The sequence below is a fragment of the Chrysemys picta genome, chromosome 21, assembly GCF_011386835.1.
Source record: "Chrysemys picta bellii isolate R12L10 chromosome 21, ASM1138683v2, whole genome shotgun sequence".
NCBI lineage: Eukaryota > Metazoa > Chordata > Testudines > Emydidae > Chrysemys > Chrysemys picta.
Genome location: NC_088811.1, coordinates 8767572 through 8783907, shown reverse-complemented (window position 1 = coordinate 8783907; position 16336 = coordinate 8767572). Strand labels below are relative to the sequence as shown.

Below are 16336 nucleotides of genomic sequence, written 5' to 3'. Positions count from 1 at the left end.
TCGGGGAGGCAGGAGGGGTAAGGGCTGGTGGGGTTGCAGACAGTATGCTCACGGCTGGGCATGAGCTGGGCTGGGTCACGTCTAGGGCACCTGAGTCATGACCCTGAAGCCGGGCCCTGCGGTCTCCGTGGGTCACTGAGCCCTATAGATAATAATAGAGGAGCGGTATTCGGCCAATGCGGCGTTGGAGGGGTGCGTGCCTTGACTTGCCTGCCCTAGATTCTAGGAAATGCCAAAGGGACAGGCTCAAGGAAGTACTCCCGTCCGTGCCTTTTATTTTAGCCGGCTAAGGGCTTGGAATTCTGTTCGTGTTGGGCCTCCTGTGGTTTTTATTTATATTGGTGATGAGGGGAGTGGTGAGCTGCTCGCATGGCTGGAATGCCAGTGGTTTCTGCTGATGAGTCGGGAGGGAGTATTAGGAAGCAGGGGCTGTTGGAGAGCTTTGCATGGGACATCAGCTTGCAGCAGGACCCCCCGCATAAAGGCAGGCTGGAGGAGAGAGCTCACCTTGCTTGTCATACCAGCCTCTCCCAGGAGGAGTCGCTGCAGGGGATAGTGCAGGAGTGCTGGCAGGAGAAATCAAGTTATGCAGTGGTCCAAAGACAGCACAGAGAGCAGGGGGCTGATGCATGGTGGTGGAGCCATCTGCAGCATCCCTAGTCAGGCTAAGGCAGAGCGCTGCTCCAGGCCCCTTTACTGAGTGTCCCTCTCTCTTTTCTGGGAATAGAGTACACAGAGACGGCTCCTTGCAGGTTGGCAACGAAGCCCCCATAACTGGTTCTTCCCCTCTTGGAGCAACTCAGCTAGACACCGACGGAGCCCTTTGGCTGGGTAAGTTGAACGCGGGAAGGAATAATGAAATTCCCTTCTGTACCACAAAGCAGAGAGTCTCCAAGCCCCCAAGAAGGGTTAGACACACCGTTCCCATTAACCCCAATGGGAACTGAGTCCTAAATCCCCTAGTTGTCTGGAAATATCAGCCCTGGCGTAAATCAGTGGGATGGGCCACAGCGCTGGAGAAGGTGATGGCTGCTTTGTGCCATAGGTACTGCTGTACTGTTAAAGGGATAGCACATTTTCCTCTGTAAATCTCAAAGAACTGGACACAAGCATTAACCTCCTTCGACAGCTGGTTTAACCAAGTACAGAAATTGTACCGGCAGCACTGTGGGTTCGCCTGGTGAGTGCCTACCCCTTAAAATCAAGCGTCTGTTCCCACCTATGCCACACTCCTCCTGAGGAATCTTTGGCAGGCCCCTGTTAAAGGAACATTCTCCATACAGCAAGGTAGCAGGAGGAGTTGGCTTCCCCACATGTGCCAGAGATGTCCATGTCGTCATGTCCAGTTGGGAAGTCGATGATGGAAATACTCTCTGGCCCTGTGCTTTTTCCTCCAGCAGCTTCGCTGACAGAGAATTGAAACAGAGGGTCCTGTGGCACCTTTGAGACTAACAGAGGTTAGTCTGTTAGTCTCAAAGGTGCCACAGGACCCTCTGTTGCTTTTTACAGATTCAGACTAACACGGCTACCCTTCTGATACTTGACAGAGAATTGTGTCCCGATGTCAAATAATGGCTCCTTTCTTAAAAACATTTCACCACCGCTGCCTTTGAAAACGGTCTCTTGCACGCGCCAGTATCCGAACACCCTCCCTGCCATTCCAGTTGGGGGGCGGAATGTCATCACCCTGGGCAGAGAGAGGGAGACCCAGAACTGGGCACTTCCCCGGGGAGTCATTGTAAAGTCTGGGCAGCTCCAGGGATGCTGCAGGGCCACCCCATGCTGGGGGGGGAGGGAGTGGTGCTCTGGAGGCAGTGACCCTGCTACAAATATCCGTATGTCCTTATCAAGATGCAGCCCATCAACAGAAGATAACCTACAGGCATATACACCTGTGGGGCCAAATTCTCTGCCAAATCCAGTGGACTTGTGACAGCAGAGAATTTGGCTCGTTGTTTCTGATCCTGCCCCCACTGAAACCCATGGCAACAATGCCCATTGACGTGGGTGAGAGCAGGACTTGACCTCAGAACTGTTTGTTCACATCCGGGGGGGCAGGACAGGGTCGAAAATGACCCACAACAAATACTATTAACCCTGCTTAATTACACCCCATGGTCTTCCCCCAGTGCAGTGAGCCATTTTGCTCCACTCGTTGGCGTGGTAGCGTCAGACTCTGGAGCCCTGTGTTCAGGTCTCTGTTCTGCCACCGTGTTTGGGCAAGTCATTTAGCCTCTCTGTACCTCGGTTCCCCATCTGTCAATTGATTATAACAGCACTGCCCCACCTCACGGGGTGTTGGGGGATCAGTACCTTAAGGATTGTGGGGTGCTCAGATAGTAAGGGGAGGTCTTCAGATAGATCGAAATGGTCAACAAGGCATGTTTGCTGATGATCTGTCACAAAGAAGCAACGTGACACATTCTTTCCAGCCTTTGCAGACACATCCGCCATTAGGGGGAAGTGGTGCCATTTTCAGCTCTAACCAATTTCCCTTGCCAAAGTTATAGGAGGGTTTCCTAATGGACAATGCAGCCTTTAACGATGCGGTGGCTGTATCCCCTCTATAGTTTGTCGACATGGGAGTTAAGAGAAGGGTCATCAGGGTTAAGAGCTGGTTGGAAAACCCAAGTCTTTCCCACAAGAAATTCTAGTTTGAAAAGAAAAAGTGTTTTCCCACTGAACCTGTCAGGTTTTGTTTTGGATCAACATTGCAACATGAAGCAAAAGATTAATTTTGTTTCCACTTAAAATGCCATTTTACTGCATTTTCACCAGCAAACAAAAAAGAAACAAAACAATATTTGAAGTCTAAGTGCTGATATAAAATGTAAATTTTCATTTTAAAAATCCCCTCCAGGAAAAAAAAATTCCCGGACTTGCAAACAAATTCAGTTTTGGCAAAACCAGCCAGGAAAACTTTTCAAGTGAAACATTTCAGTCTGCTCTAGTAATTAACTCTTAAGCTTCATGGCACCAACCCCTCCTTGCTGAGGGGTCAGGAAGGAATCCCAGCTGTGCAGCACTGCAGGCAGCGTTGCACAAATGCCAGGATGGAGAAAGTCACTTTCCTGTGCTGCTGCTCTAGACAGACCGGCCCATCCTCTGTGCACCTACCTGATCTGTCCATGCCATCTCTTGCAGGGGGAATAGAGAAGCTCAGCCTGGCTCACAAACTGCCCAAGGCCTACAGCACCGGCTTTATTGGCTGCATAAGGGACGTGATAGTCGACCGCCAAGAACTGCATCTGGTGGAGGACGCTTTAAACAACCAGACGATATTACACTGCTCAGCCAAATAACCCCCCCAGGGGCCCTTCCTTCCCCTTCCCCCTCCTGCCTCTTGCTGTAATTATTTTCTATTTTTGTAAACTTATTGCTTTTTATATTTTGGGGGGGATGAGGGAGAAAGGGGGAGGAAACACCTGTTGTTGGTTTTTTTGGTTGGTTATTTGTTTGGTTGCAGTGTAGCCACATCGGTCGGACTTTGATCGAGCAGCAGCAACATAGAACAAGCCCTGAACCAAGTCTCCAGGAAGTGACTGAGGAACAAACCCACGTAGCCTCCTTCATTGTACATGTCATTAATACTTGAAGCCTTTTCCCACCCCACCCCCCTTATTTTATTTTTATTTTGTGTTGGTTCTTGTTCACGCCCACGAGGGGGAGAAAAACAAGGATCGCGGCGCCGGCAAGACGGTGGCCTTCGGGGAATCCTTGCTTTGCGATCTCACGCTCCGCTTCCTTCATTCCTGGCTGAGCAGAGAAGTCGTCATTCAGGGGAGGGGGACATCACGTTGCATTTGGGCCAGGATCTACCAAGTCTTTTGCAGGCTTCGTATCCATCCCTTTCTTTCCTCTCTGTCAGTAACGGCAGCGTGTGAGGATCTCAAGTGGTTTTCTCTGGGATGCTCTGTCAGGGAATGCTACTTGCTGGAAGATAGACCAAGTTCAGCTCGTAGCAGGTTGGAAAGCGCCGCTCTGTGGTTGTCTCATGCCTCCTTGACGACTGACTCGCTGGACTCAAGTTTGTTTGTTTTTTTATCCGTTTGGCTGAGGAGGGGCAGCAGCTTCTTTATGTGTTAATCACTCTCCTCCTCCTGGATGCATGCAGGAGCAGCTGAGAAACTGATTTCCAGGCTTTATTTTTATCCAGACATGTCCCAACTGCCTCGCTGTGCTTTCCAAGAGTCTTTGCTGTTTACCAAAACCTGCCCTCTCTTGTGCCAGTGAGAACATTGCAGAGTATGTTGGCTGTCCAGGCCTTGATCCGGCGAGGTTCACCCACCCCCAATCTGTTAAGGTCAACAAGATTTGAGGGCACAGGCCGAGGGCCCTTTTCCTCTGTAATCCATGTGAAGCACACTTCCCTTTTCCAGCCTGTCCTCTATTTACAGAGATGATGGGTTTGGACCAGCTGTCCTAAGAATTTCTGCTTACACGCCTTGAAAGCTAATGGGTGTTTGGCCATTGACTTCATGTTGTACAACAGCCAGCACAACAGGGGACCCGATCCTGGCCAAGGCCCATAGACACAACCTGATACAAAACATAACTTCAATGGGGAACAAGATTGGGCCCTTACTACACAGGCAAGAGACAGGGTTGTCAGGTTGTTGTTTTTTAAGCTATTTTTATTTTCCACGATGCAAATCATTCCTTGTAAAAATTTGCTATAATGCAAATACTGTAACTCCAGCTCTGAACCCAGTGAGTGTGTGTGTGTGTCTATTTACATGTATGCATTAGTATGCAAACACCGATTCTCTTGTTAAGAGAAAAAAGCCCACATGGCTGTTTAAGAAAAAAGGACCAAGATGCTGAAAAGGACTGACCTTCTTAGGGTGACCAGCTCTCCCGATATTATCTGGACCATCCTGACATAAGGGGCTTTGTCTTATATACACAACTATTCCCCCCTTCCCCTGAAAAAAAAGTGTCCCGATTTTTCACATTTGCTGTCTGATTACCCTAGACCTGCTGTGTTCAGTTTCATTGTCTGTGGGAAGGACTCACTGATGCTGTCTAATACGGTACGTCTCCTTCCCCCCCTGAGCTAGGCGGGTTTTGCTTTACTGTGTGTAAAGCACATTTTATGGAGCAGCCGAGCAGGGGGCATTAATTTGCAAGATCTTGCCTCTTATAAAGTGATCTATGGTTGTAGCAAAAGGTGCCACCATTTTGCAGTTTTCTGGCCTGCCTGCTGGTGCTCCCTCCCCCCAAGAAAATAACATTTCTCTGGGCTGAACTCTGAGCCAGGAAACCCAACTGCTTTTCGTGGGGTGAGATCTGAAGGCAGGTGAAAGGGACCGACATACCTTTTAAAATCACTTTTTTCCCCCCCTTCTAAAGCAAGAGTACTATTTCTAAAGTCAGACCAACTCACACCAGGGACGCCTGGACTAGAAAGTGTCCCAGGCCTCAAAAGATGCCCTGTCTTGGACTTGTGATTCCCTTTCTTTGGGGTGGGGAAGAGGCAGGGGCTCGTTTGATATTCCTTGCCTGATGTGTTTCTTCTTTTCCCTGCCTAGCTTTATTTACCCGATCCCGCTTAAAGAAATAAAAAACTCCATCCCACCTGAACAGCCCTTGTTTCATGTCCCAGCAGGCAAGATGTATTTTTCCCGGTGGAAATCTACGCCTACGTTGTTGCTGCCCCTATAAAAATCCAAAGTGGTTAGTGACTCAGTGGAGGTCGTGGCCTTCTGAGAGCTACAATGGAGATTCCAGTATTTTCTTGTGTGTGGCAATACCACATTTTAAGTGGCAACTGTAAATATATTGTGGGTCCCGTTGGAGAGTAATGTGATTGTGTTGTAAAGCAAACTGACTACTGGACTTGAAGCACATGGTGTCGGTTGCCAGAGGCTAACTCGGACTGGGGTGGCGGCAAGGCGGGAATGTAAAACTCTCCTGCCGTATGTTAGCTGGACAGTGAAACCTCCCGAGCTGCAAGTAAGGGCTGAAGATGCCACCCCCGGGGAGAGGGAGAGGGGTGTGCAGAGAGGAAGCTGCTAATTTCCCAGAATGCCACTAAAATGAAGCCAAGGTCACTGCAAAACAAAACACTGTCTGCTTTTGCTGGGGCTTGGAAATGCCTTAAAACAAAACATTGTGTCCTTGTTGTCGAGCATCTTGACCCAACATCGGATTCAGCAGCGCTCCCTGGGGGCCGTGCACTTAACTTCGGCTTTATTTTCAACAGCATTTATAACTCCCATGTACAAAAAGACATTGAGATTTGATTTTTTTTTTTTTTTTAACTTTTGGTTGGCTATTTTTTTTACAATTTGTCTGTCCACGTGGCTTCATTTTTAGGGTAAATTAATGACCATTGTGAACTGCTGTATGAATTCTGAAGGGCAATGCACAGTAGAGGAGCAGCATGATATTACCATTACTAACTTGTGTCTTTCGTCAATCACCATGAAATAAAGTTTGAAAACTATTAAATATGTTTAAAAGGGGTCGTTGCTTTGTCTCTCTGTGGCTCATATCTGCCTTCCACCTACACTGACTTCACCAACTGAGGATCTGGTCTAGCGAGCGTCAATCTCAAGACCCTTTTGGGACAGTCATTTTGCAAGCCAAGACCGTAGCCTCATATATTACGTACCATGTACAACAAAAGGCAGAGTCTTATCTCCAGTGAACTTTGCCCATCGTTCCCTGTCTCAAAAGGTGTGCTGCTGCCCTAGGCTTTGGTGCTTCTTACTTCCCTAGCCCAAAACTAGGGCTGGTCGACACTGAAAACATACCCTTGGCATAGCTGTCTCTCAGGGGTGTGAAAAATCCACCCCCCGAGAGCCGTAGCTAAGCCGACCTAACCCCCGGCGTAGACAGCGCTAGGTCGATGAAGAATTCTTCTGCAGGCCTCATGAATTAACTCTAGCAATGAGAGAACCCCTCCCATCATTGTAGTGAGTGCCTATACTAAAGAGGTAAGTGCTAAGTGAAATACACAGTTTAGAGACCTGTAAATATCCACCAGGATTAGCTTGAGCTTGTCCAAAGCTATACTGAGGTCAGGGGCAGTATTAGATCGTAAGCTCTTTGAGGCAGGGGCTCCCTGTTCTATGTTTGTACAGCCCCTAGCACAATGGAGTCGTGGTCCATTACTGGGGCTCCTAGGTGCTACTGCACGACAGTAATAACGGGAGTCAGTCTTTTTACTTCCAGCAGGCTTTGGACCAGGCCCAGAGCTTGTGTTTTAACAGTTACATCGTGGTCTGCTAGAAGGTTCAGCCAAGTCTGAGATCTGCTGGGCAGACGTATTATGTGAATGATCCATTTTAATCTTCTATTTGTGTTTCCCTCTTTATTTTTTAAGAAAAATGGAGAGAAACTAATGAAAAACGTAAGACTGACACAAACTGATTAAAAATCCAGGAATTTTAACAACTAAGAATTCGGGCTTTGTCCCCCAGTATCCTGTTGGTTTGGGTTTTCTATCTAGCTATAATCCGGTGTGGCTGGTTTTGTATTCACTTGACATGGCTCCATTTTTACGAGTATCCTCGCGAACATCTTTCTACCTAAAGGCAAAGCCTTGGAACAATAAATCTGGAAGTTTAAAAACTGCAAGCTGGGGCTAGATTTTAACACTGAATAGTGGAGGGTAGGAAAGGCCTTTTAAGAAAAAATACAGACGCTTTAGGAATTCAATATTAAACCCCTGACTTTCCCAGTGCTCTGCCTAGAACCAGACCTGCCTTCTCTATTCCATGCATTGCCTTTACTGGCATTTTTAAAGTTGCATGTGTCTTTATCTGCAGCGGTGGGACTAAGCTGTGTACTGTCTTTGAGTCTGCAAACACATAACTTGAAACAACAGCTAGGAGAGATGTGAAGTGCCCCATTCATCTCATAGCTGTGTTAACTCTCCATTTAAAATGCAGGCATTGTTAACCTATTTCACTGCTGATCATGGGAGCAGAAATTTCTTGTTGTTTGGGGTCTGTGGGTGGAATTGAGCTAAAATAGCGCTCGCCCTCCTGTGCCCTGCCTGTATCAGACGTGTACATATCTGCCAATTAATGAATTGATCATAGTGATTGAAGGACATTGAATTATAGAGATGTAGGGCTGGAAGGCACCTTGAGAAGTCACCTGGTCCAGCCCCCTGCACTGAGGCAGGACCAAACAGACCTAGCCCATCCCTGCTGCTTGTTTGTCCAATCTGTTCTTAAAAACCTCCAGCAATGGGGCTAGAATAATATATTATTTAGCCTTGATCCTGCTCTGTCATGCTAGGGCCAGGAGACCACTGCAGTCTGCATCTTCATTTGTATAGAGATACAGTCCAGAAGCAAACCCATCTCTCAGCCACCATTCCACTCTGAGCCAAAGTGCTCAACCTACCCCATCCAAACTCTCCAGGCTCTCAGAGTCCTGTTACGCCTTCCAAATTCACCCTCCCTATGAGTCCCCCTCTATCTAACCCATCCTGCACGTAGAGGCCAAACGCTTCAAAACACCTTCACTTCCCTTAATGTGCAGCCCTGCCCCCTATGCATTTTTTCTCCTTCAGCCCCATCAATATTCTTTTCTCCCCTCACCACACCCCTTTATGGGCTCCCCCAAAGCACTTTGGTTTCTCTTACCTACTCCAGTCTGGGACTCTCCTCTCTTAGACGCACTAATAACATTTTTTGCATTCCATGAAGTTGGTTCACCCCAATTTTTATGTGACATCACTGTCACCTCGTTGGGTGGTGGTCCAAAATGCAGCTTGTCACGGGCTGGCTGGCCCCTTTAAGGGGAGATGAGCCAGTGTAAAGTGGCCACCTTTAAGGTACAAAAAACTGGGACAGCTGGGATGAGCCTGACCCATCAAACTGGCATTGTGGACTGAACACCCTGACAGACTTCCCATGACAGCTACTTTGAAAAAGGGACACGCCTGGGAAAATCTGGACAGGTGCCAATCTTAGCCCAGCCCCAGCTATGATCTACTAGCTTGCGTGGGGCAGATGAAGGAGATCATGGGACGAATAGAGTCAGGTGACAGCCTGGTGAACACCTGGGCCTTATAGAAAGGGCTGAAGGAACTTAGGAGGAGGAACTACAAGAAGCAGGTTAGGTTCCTGTAGGGAGGCCCCAGGAAAGGGAACCTTTCTGAAAAAGAGCCTCCAGGGAGAAAGCCCTGGGTGAAAGTCCTCGGCTAAAAGAGCACAAGGAAGAACTCTGCAGGGGCCAGGAGTAAGGGGTGAAGAGCAGGGAAACCAGGCAGGGAGTCAGCACTCTATAACAGAGGAGAGAAGGCTTCAAGGTAGCGCAGAAGGGGCTGAGACCTGAGCCCAGAAAGTGGACGGAAGAGTCACCCAAGAGGGGCAGGAAAAACCTTTGGTTTGTGTGGATTTTTGTTAGCCTGGAAAGGGTTAAATTTGTTGAGTGACTTGATCAGAGGCTCAAGCCACATCACCAACATGAACTCATGTGCAGAAGGCTGAGGGAATCCACCAGCACGGAGGAAAATGAGGGAGCGATGCTGCAAGGCTACCCCGTGCCATGAGGGAGCGCTCTGGAGGGGGTGACCCCGGGACACAGCTATCTTATCAACGTCTGGGAAAACCAGCTGCCCTCTGTTTATGGGGTTCAGAAGACCAGCAGGGTGAGCCATGCACCATATGGAGTGGGTGCTCCAATGAATGTATGACTCTCCTGACAAACACTTTCTCCTTCCTGTGCTAAAATGGAGGTGACAGCTGTCAATTTCAAGACCATGTCCTAAGTCCTGGTTTGCTTGGCAACTAAAGAAGTCCAGATGTGTTTCAGGCTTTGCCGCTGCACCAGCCTGAAAAGGAAAAAGCTCCAAATGATGCTACTTTATCACTTGTCTCAGGACAAGTCCCTGAAAGTGGGAGCATTAGCCCCTGGACTTTCATGCACAGCAAGCTGAGGTGCCCTCCTGTGAGGGGATAATCACAAAAGGCATGTGATTAATTGGTTGGTTGTTCTGCACTGCAACTCACGGGTCATTATCTAGGTAGCTGGCCAGAAAGGTTTTCAGGTGCCTAACTCCCAATACCTTTGCAGATCTGGGCCTTAGTTTGCAGATGTGTTCATGGTGGTGTCTTTTCACCTCCTAGGAACCAATTTAAGGCTGTTCTTCTCAGCTGTTGCATAAAAAGATGGCAAGTGGAGACTTTTATTCAGGCTTCCATATACAGGAGCCAGAGCTCAGTGGAGCTGCATGGGGGGAGTGCAGGTTCTGTTAACCAGCAGGTGACTAGAACTTAAAATCAAAGATGTTCTTGACATCCCGCAATGATGAGCATTTGATTGGGGTCGAGCACGTCTGCCTCAGCTCAGTGGGAAGTAAACTTTTCAATGGGCAACCAGACGCCGGAGAATTCTAAGGAGGGGGGAACAATGGGGCTAGTGTTTTAAGAGCAAAAGGGGTGGCACAACTCACCACAGGGCCTATGTTTTGCTGAGGATCAAGCTTCTGGTGCAGGGTTTTTCCTGACAATGACCCTATTATGCAGCAGCAGGCAGCAGCTTGCTAAATCGGTACCTCTTCAAGCCACTGACGCAAAGCGGCAGGAGAAAAGCCACTGTCTTCTGGCACAGAACGAGCAGGGCCCTGCCGGCCTGTGTTCCACTCTAGGCACTGGAAAAGCAGCGGGAGGATGAAGGAGAAGTGCCGTTCTGGGCACACGGTGTGTGCAGCAGGCGGCGTCACCATTCAGAGGAATGGCCTTCCCGTGCTTTGGGAGGTCACACACGGGCTGGAAGGAGGCTGGTTAGCCAGGCCAGGCGGCGCCCATGGCAGCAGCGGGGGCTTGTCATCTCTGAAAATCGGGCCTTTAACTTCAGGGGGAGGCGCAGATACTCAGTACCTTTGCAAATCAAATCAAACCAAACAGGGTCTGATCCTTCTCTCACCTGCACTGGTGTAAATCAGGAAAATGGGAAGAGAACTGGGCCCCTGACTTCCCAGCCCATAAGCTAACCCCACGCTCAGCCGTGAGCATCCTATGGGGTGAGAGAGGAGTGCCTTTTTAATAGCCTCTTCCATGAGCCTGCCATGGTTCCAATTGCCAACGAAATTACTGGCTTTCGGCTCTGTCCCTCCAAAAGGCTCCTCTGCTCTAATGCATTTCAGTGCGGGGGGGAGAGGGGAGATATGTCACTCTGCTTCCACCCAGCCGCAGCCCCATTTAACCTCCAACATCCTAGGCTTCGAAGGGAAGGGAGAAATCTGTGGCTGGAAGCTCAAAGGAGGAGGGTGTCAGGCATGGAAGGTGCGTGTATACCTGTAACACTTCCTTGCACAACTTTCTGTCACGGGGACACAGCCTGGGGTGGCTGTGATCATACTAAATGGGAGAGAGTCCCAGCGAGGGGCTGGCTAGATGGGAGAGGGGAGATGTGTCATTTATGGAACATCCCTCTCCTCCCCCATAAGTCTCAGCTATCGGCTGTTCCTGGAGACAGAGCACTAAACTTAATAGTCTGAAGCAGCCTGGCAAGCCCTGTGCTGCCTGCCACATTTGTATGCTGTATGCAGTGAGGCGAGCCTGGCGCGGGGAAGCGGGAGACCTGGGTTTTCTTCTCTGCTCTGTCACTGACTCGCTCTGTGGCCCCCGGCTAGTCAATTCACCTTGCTGCACTTCACTTTCCCCAGCTGCAAAACCAGAGATAATGAGATGTCTCCATCTTGGTAAATTGCCTTGAGGGCTATGGCTGGGAAAAGGGCTCTCTGAAGACTAAGTATTATTGCTAGGGTAAGACAGGGAGTGAAACAGGGCCCTGGCCCCGACAAATAACATTGACTCTTATAACAATCCCTCATTCTCTAAGTAGAGAGGCAGCCGCACGGCTGCTGTAATTCAGGGTAATTAGAAACCCCTCATTTTGGGATTTATAACACACTTGTAAAAGTTTGCTGCCGGAGAAAGCTTAGCCCCTGCCACAGGGCTGATTTCTTTCCCCTCCAGCAGAATTCCAGGAAAACGGTTTTGGCTGGTTACTATAATAAGAGACGGCGGACTGGCATTTGTATGCATGCGGCACGGGCCTGATCTGGAGCCCGTCAAAGCCAATGGAATGATTCTCATTGTCTTCAGCAGGCTTTGGATCTGGCCCGGTCACTGTGTTATCGCCACTCCTAAGGGCTGAGATGATCCTGCCCTAGAGCATCTCAGCTGTCGGGGCTGGTCCTCCTGCGGATTGTCTCTCCCCTCCTGAGTTCAAGCAGCACTGGAGCTGTTCAAATCTGGGAAGGGAAATGTCCAAGGGAAGCCCACGGTGCTTCTGGATATGATCGGAACTCAGTAGTGTTGTCTTCCCCGACTTAGTTCAAAACCGATGCCCTAATGTGGTCTCAGGGGGCGCTGTGCGGCTAGGGTGACTAGACAGCAAGTGTGAAAAATCAGGACGGGTGGGGGTAATAGGAGCCTATATAAGAAAAGACCCCAAAATCGGGACTGTCCCTATAAAATCTGGTCACCCTATGTGCGGCTCTGGGTGCTGTCTTTCAGATGAGATGTAAACGTCAGATCCTGGCCCCTTACCATCATTACATATCTCGTGCCCTTTTGAAACTGGGGGAGTGGTATTAAATATAGTGTCTAGCAAAAATCCAGTTTGGGGGTTACATTCTGCCAGACTAAAATCCCAGGCCCCTGCAGTTTGTTACGTAGGTGTTCTTTATTTGCGTAGTATTGCTGTGTGCTGTTAAACAGTGGTTCTGTGCCAGCCCAGAAGTGGCTGCATTTCTCCGGTAGGGGAAATGAGAGAGAGAGAGAATAGATGGATTGGGGAGAGATTATAAATCAGTTTGATCAGTTCGTGAAATGCTTTGGGATCCTTCTGGATGACTGACCTTATCTAAATGTGGTTTAAGGATCAGGCTTCTACCTTAACCCCTAGAATCTTAGGGTCAAATGGGGTCTTCATGCTCTTGGAGAGAGAACTTTGGGTGTGTGGCGGCTAAGATTTGTAACAGCCTAGAACGCAGCCCCTCAATGCCAACAACGAGGCTCCCCTGGTACAAGAATTGGGTTTTATACAGCTGTCCTTAGCCAACACTCTCCCTCTCTCCTCTGCTGAACAGTGTTCTATGGGCGGATTGCTGTCCTTCCACCCCAGATGGTGCCGCGTCTCAGTGGTGCTCTTTGTACAGCATAAAGGTCCTGATCTTGCTCCTGTTAAAAGCCAATGGGAGCAATACGGGGGCCCTGCTTTATTTGCCTTAGCAGTCTCTAGCATGGAAATGCACTCGACAAATATAAGGCAAATTCCCTGCCCCGGTTATGCTTTCTGGCGGGTGTTAGATTGTTAATAAACACAATGCCAGCTGCATGTGCGCCCCAGCCCTTTAGCACGTCGGCATTTACCAGTCTGCCCCCCTCCCCCAATACGAATGCCTAGGAGAACGTATGTATTATAGCTAAATATACCATGTCCCGAGCCTGCAGCGGGAAATGCCTCGGGGCTTGGGCATGAATGATGGATTCCACAGCTTCTGAGTAAGGAGCTGAAACCCCCTTCCCATACAGTTATGTTGGGCATGCATCATCACAGCCGCTCCCCCCCTGTGGAGGCTCGATAGCCCTCCCTGGCATGCGTCAGAGCAGTTGCCTCAAGAGACCAGCCTGGAATTAGCAGTGGCAAATGAAAAAGGAGGGAGCAAAGAAGCCATCCTGCTGCTGCTGCCAGGGCCCTGGGTATTCCCCGAATAGAAGTGGAATTCGCTGTGGCTTATTATAGTTAGAAAACTGCTATTTGCGCTACTGCAAGTGGGTACACGGCTGGGGGAAGGGGAGTTGGTCAGTCATGTTCTGGCTTTTTCTGCCGTAGACAGCTGGCTTTGTTTTCATGCAGTGCTCGGGAAAGGGGCCGGAGGCCAGGACTTTCTTTGGGCTAAACCCTGCCCTCATATAAAGCGGGGTAAATCATTAAAGTCCTCTGGATTTACACCACAGATGGCCAAATATTTGTACAAGCTTCCTCCCAATCGGCCAGCTGGAGCCTAGCCCCACTGATGCTGATTGACACCACCTGAGGATCTGGCCCAATGTCCCACTCATTGGACTTCACCTTTGCCCTGGGACAGAGGATAGAGTTAAGGGGACATTTCGGCCTCCATGGCCCACTCAATCTTTGCCCATTTGGCTGAGGCTAGCTGGGGCACCAGTTGGGCTGGTGGTGCTTCTGATGGGGACAACTAGAAACTGCAGAGCTCCACCCAACTCACTGCATACAGCTCACCAAGCAGCCTTCACGTGGTAATTGTAGGCTACAAGGATTTGGCTTTGCTTTTCCAGGGGCACAATTGGTTTTACTCGAAGCTGACATGGCCAGACCTGCATGAAAGAGAGAGTGAGTCTGATTCTTCTCTCGTTTACACCCATTCAATTCTATTGACTTCAGCGTGACACTGGGGCCAGACCCGAAGGCTGTCAGGTGGAAGAGCCGTGGCTGTAGATCGTATCCAGTGTCTTAGGGCAGAATTCAAACAGTAACACAACATCGATCCCTTTCTATTGTCCTTCACCTTTTTTAAAGCTCTGTCCTCTTCCCCACACACATGGCACCTAAGTTCTTGGGGCTATTCCTTCTATTCTTCTCTCTGACTAGACTGCAAGGACGTTGGCCTGTAGATTTCATCACTTCGGCCTTTTCTTTTCTCCTTCTCTGTTCTCGCGCGTTATTTCCCTGTTTGCCCGCGTCTGTCCCCGCCCCAGCTCTGAAGCAATGGTTGGCTGTCCTACCACCTCTCACGGAATGCTGTGTGATCCTTCTGATGAAAGATGCAACGTAAACATGCTCCAGCCTGCATCCTTCAGGTCTATAGTACCAGGCGTTCCTCATTTAACCAAAGTGACAGCAGCTCTGCTGTGGATTCACTTCTCCCAGACCTACTCATGGGTTATTGGTTTGTAACTGTCTTACCCTCTAGTGGCTGGTTTGTAAAGCAGTTGGCTGGCAGAATGGGCCTCCAGTGACCTTTGCTTTTTCTAACCAGCCTGATTACCAGCTTGCTCCTTGCATCAGAAACCCAAAGGGGGAACCTAGGGTGAGGGGCTGCAGATTTAAGAGATGTACCAATGCAGCGTGGTCATTGTTGTTCTCTGAAACCTAAGCCTGATCCTCTCTCTAAGATCATTGCGTAGGCACAGGGATGATCACAATGTGTCCCTTCATATTTAAGGACTCGCTCGCTCTCCAAAAGAGAAGGCAAAACAAGGAATATAACCAGCCTTAAAGTCCAAGTGGGCCAGTGCTCATAGGCTTACCTCTTAAGAACATAAGAACGGCCAGACTGGGTCAGACCAATGATCTCTCTAGCCCAGGATCCTGTCTTCCGACAGTGGCTGATGCTTCAGAAGCAATGAACAGAAGAGACAATCAGTGAGCAATCCATCCCGTCTTCCACTCCCAACTTCTGGCAAACAGAGGCTAGGGACACCTAGATCAGGGGGCTGCCTCCCTGCCCATCTTGACTAATAGCCATTGAGGGACCTATCCTCCAGGAACTTGTCTAATTCTTTTTTGAACCCCGTTATAGTTTTGGCCTTCACAGCATCCCCTAACAATATCTGATATTACGTTGGCATGGCTGGCAGCTTTATGCCACCTATTTGGTTTTGAACTAGCATAGCTAGCAGGTTTTTTCTTCCTACCTAGTATTGTACTGGCACGGTGGGCTGCTTTTACCATAAGTTGATTAACGGAAAGAGAATTTTCTTTACTGGCAGCCTGATTTAAGTGCTTAATGTAGGGGATTGAATTACTGTGGCATTTGACCACGAAAGCCAAAGAGACCATCCTCCAGTTGTAGCTACTGTCATTCTATAATCAAAACATTTGCTGTTCCATGTAATAATTATGTGCTGCATTTTATTTTATTTATTTATTTTGAAAGGTGGCAACCTTCTGTTAACTTTCGTGCTGGGCAATTAAAGCAGATCAGATGATAACATAGAAAGGAAAGGTGAGGTGGCGGTCCTGACCTCTTAATTAAGTGGTATTATTTTAGGGAGCAGATGAGGTTAGCTTCATCCAATGGTGGGGGGAAGAAAATATACAAAGGTATTGAACTGTGGAGAAAGGTAAACAGCACATCAGAATACATTGAGCAATTGATAATGCAAGCCACAGAAAACTATAGAGAGCAGGGGGGATGCTTTCCCTGGCTGGGAAATTATTAAGCCATAATTAATGTGTAGGAAGCACTTCAAGAACCTGTGATAAGAGGTTGCAAATACCAATTACACATGTATTATAGAAGTTTAGAAACCAGGGGCATGATCGTGTAGATTGGGTTGGAGGAGGAGGAAGATTTCCTTGGTTTCTCAATAGACATAGTGCTTTATTTTTTATT

At 48.7% G+C, this 16336-nt stretch overlaps 1 protein-coding gene across 10 annotated transcripts in view; it reads left to right on the top strand.

Annotated features, from left to right (window-relative positions):
* The window catches only part of AGRN (agrin), a 223979-nt gene extending 217512 nt beyond the window's left edge, over positions 1-6467 (top strand). For all 10 annotated transcript variants that reach the window (XM_065575200.1, XM_065575197.1, XM_065575206.1 and 7 more), the window contains 2 exons: positions 728-831; positions 3145-6467. In XM_065575200.1, the coding sequence (XP_065431272.1) occupies positions 728-831; positions 3145-3302 (262 nt within the window). In that variant the 3' untranslated portion in view covers positions 3303-6467. The remainder of the gene's footprint in view (positions 1-727; positions 832-3144) is intronic.
* The last annotated feature ends 9869 nt before the right edge of the window (positions 6468-16336 follow it).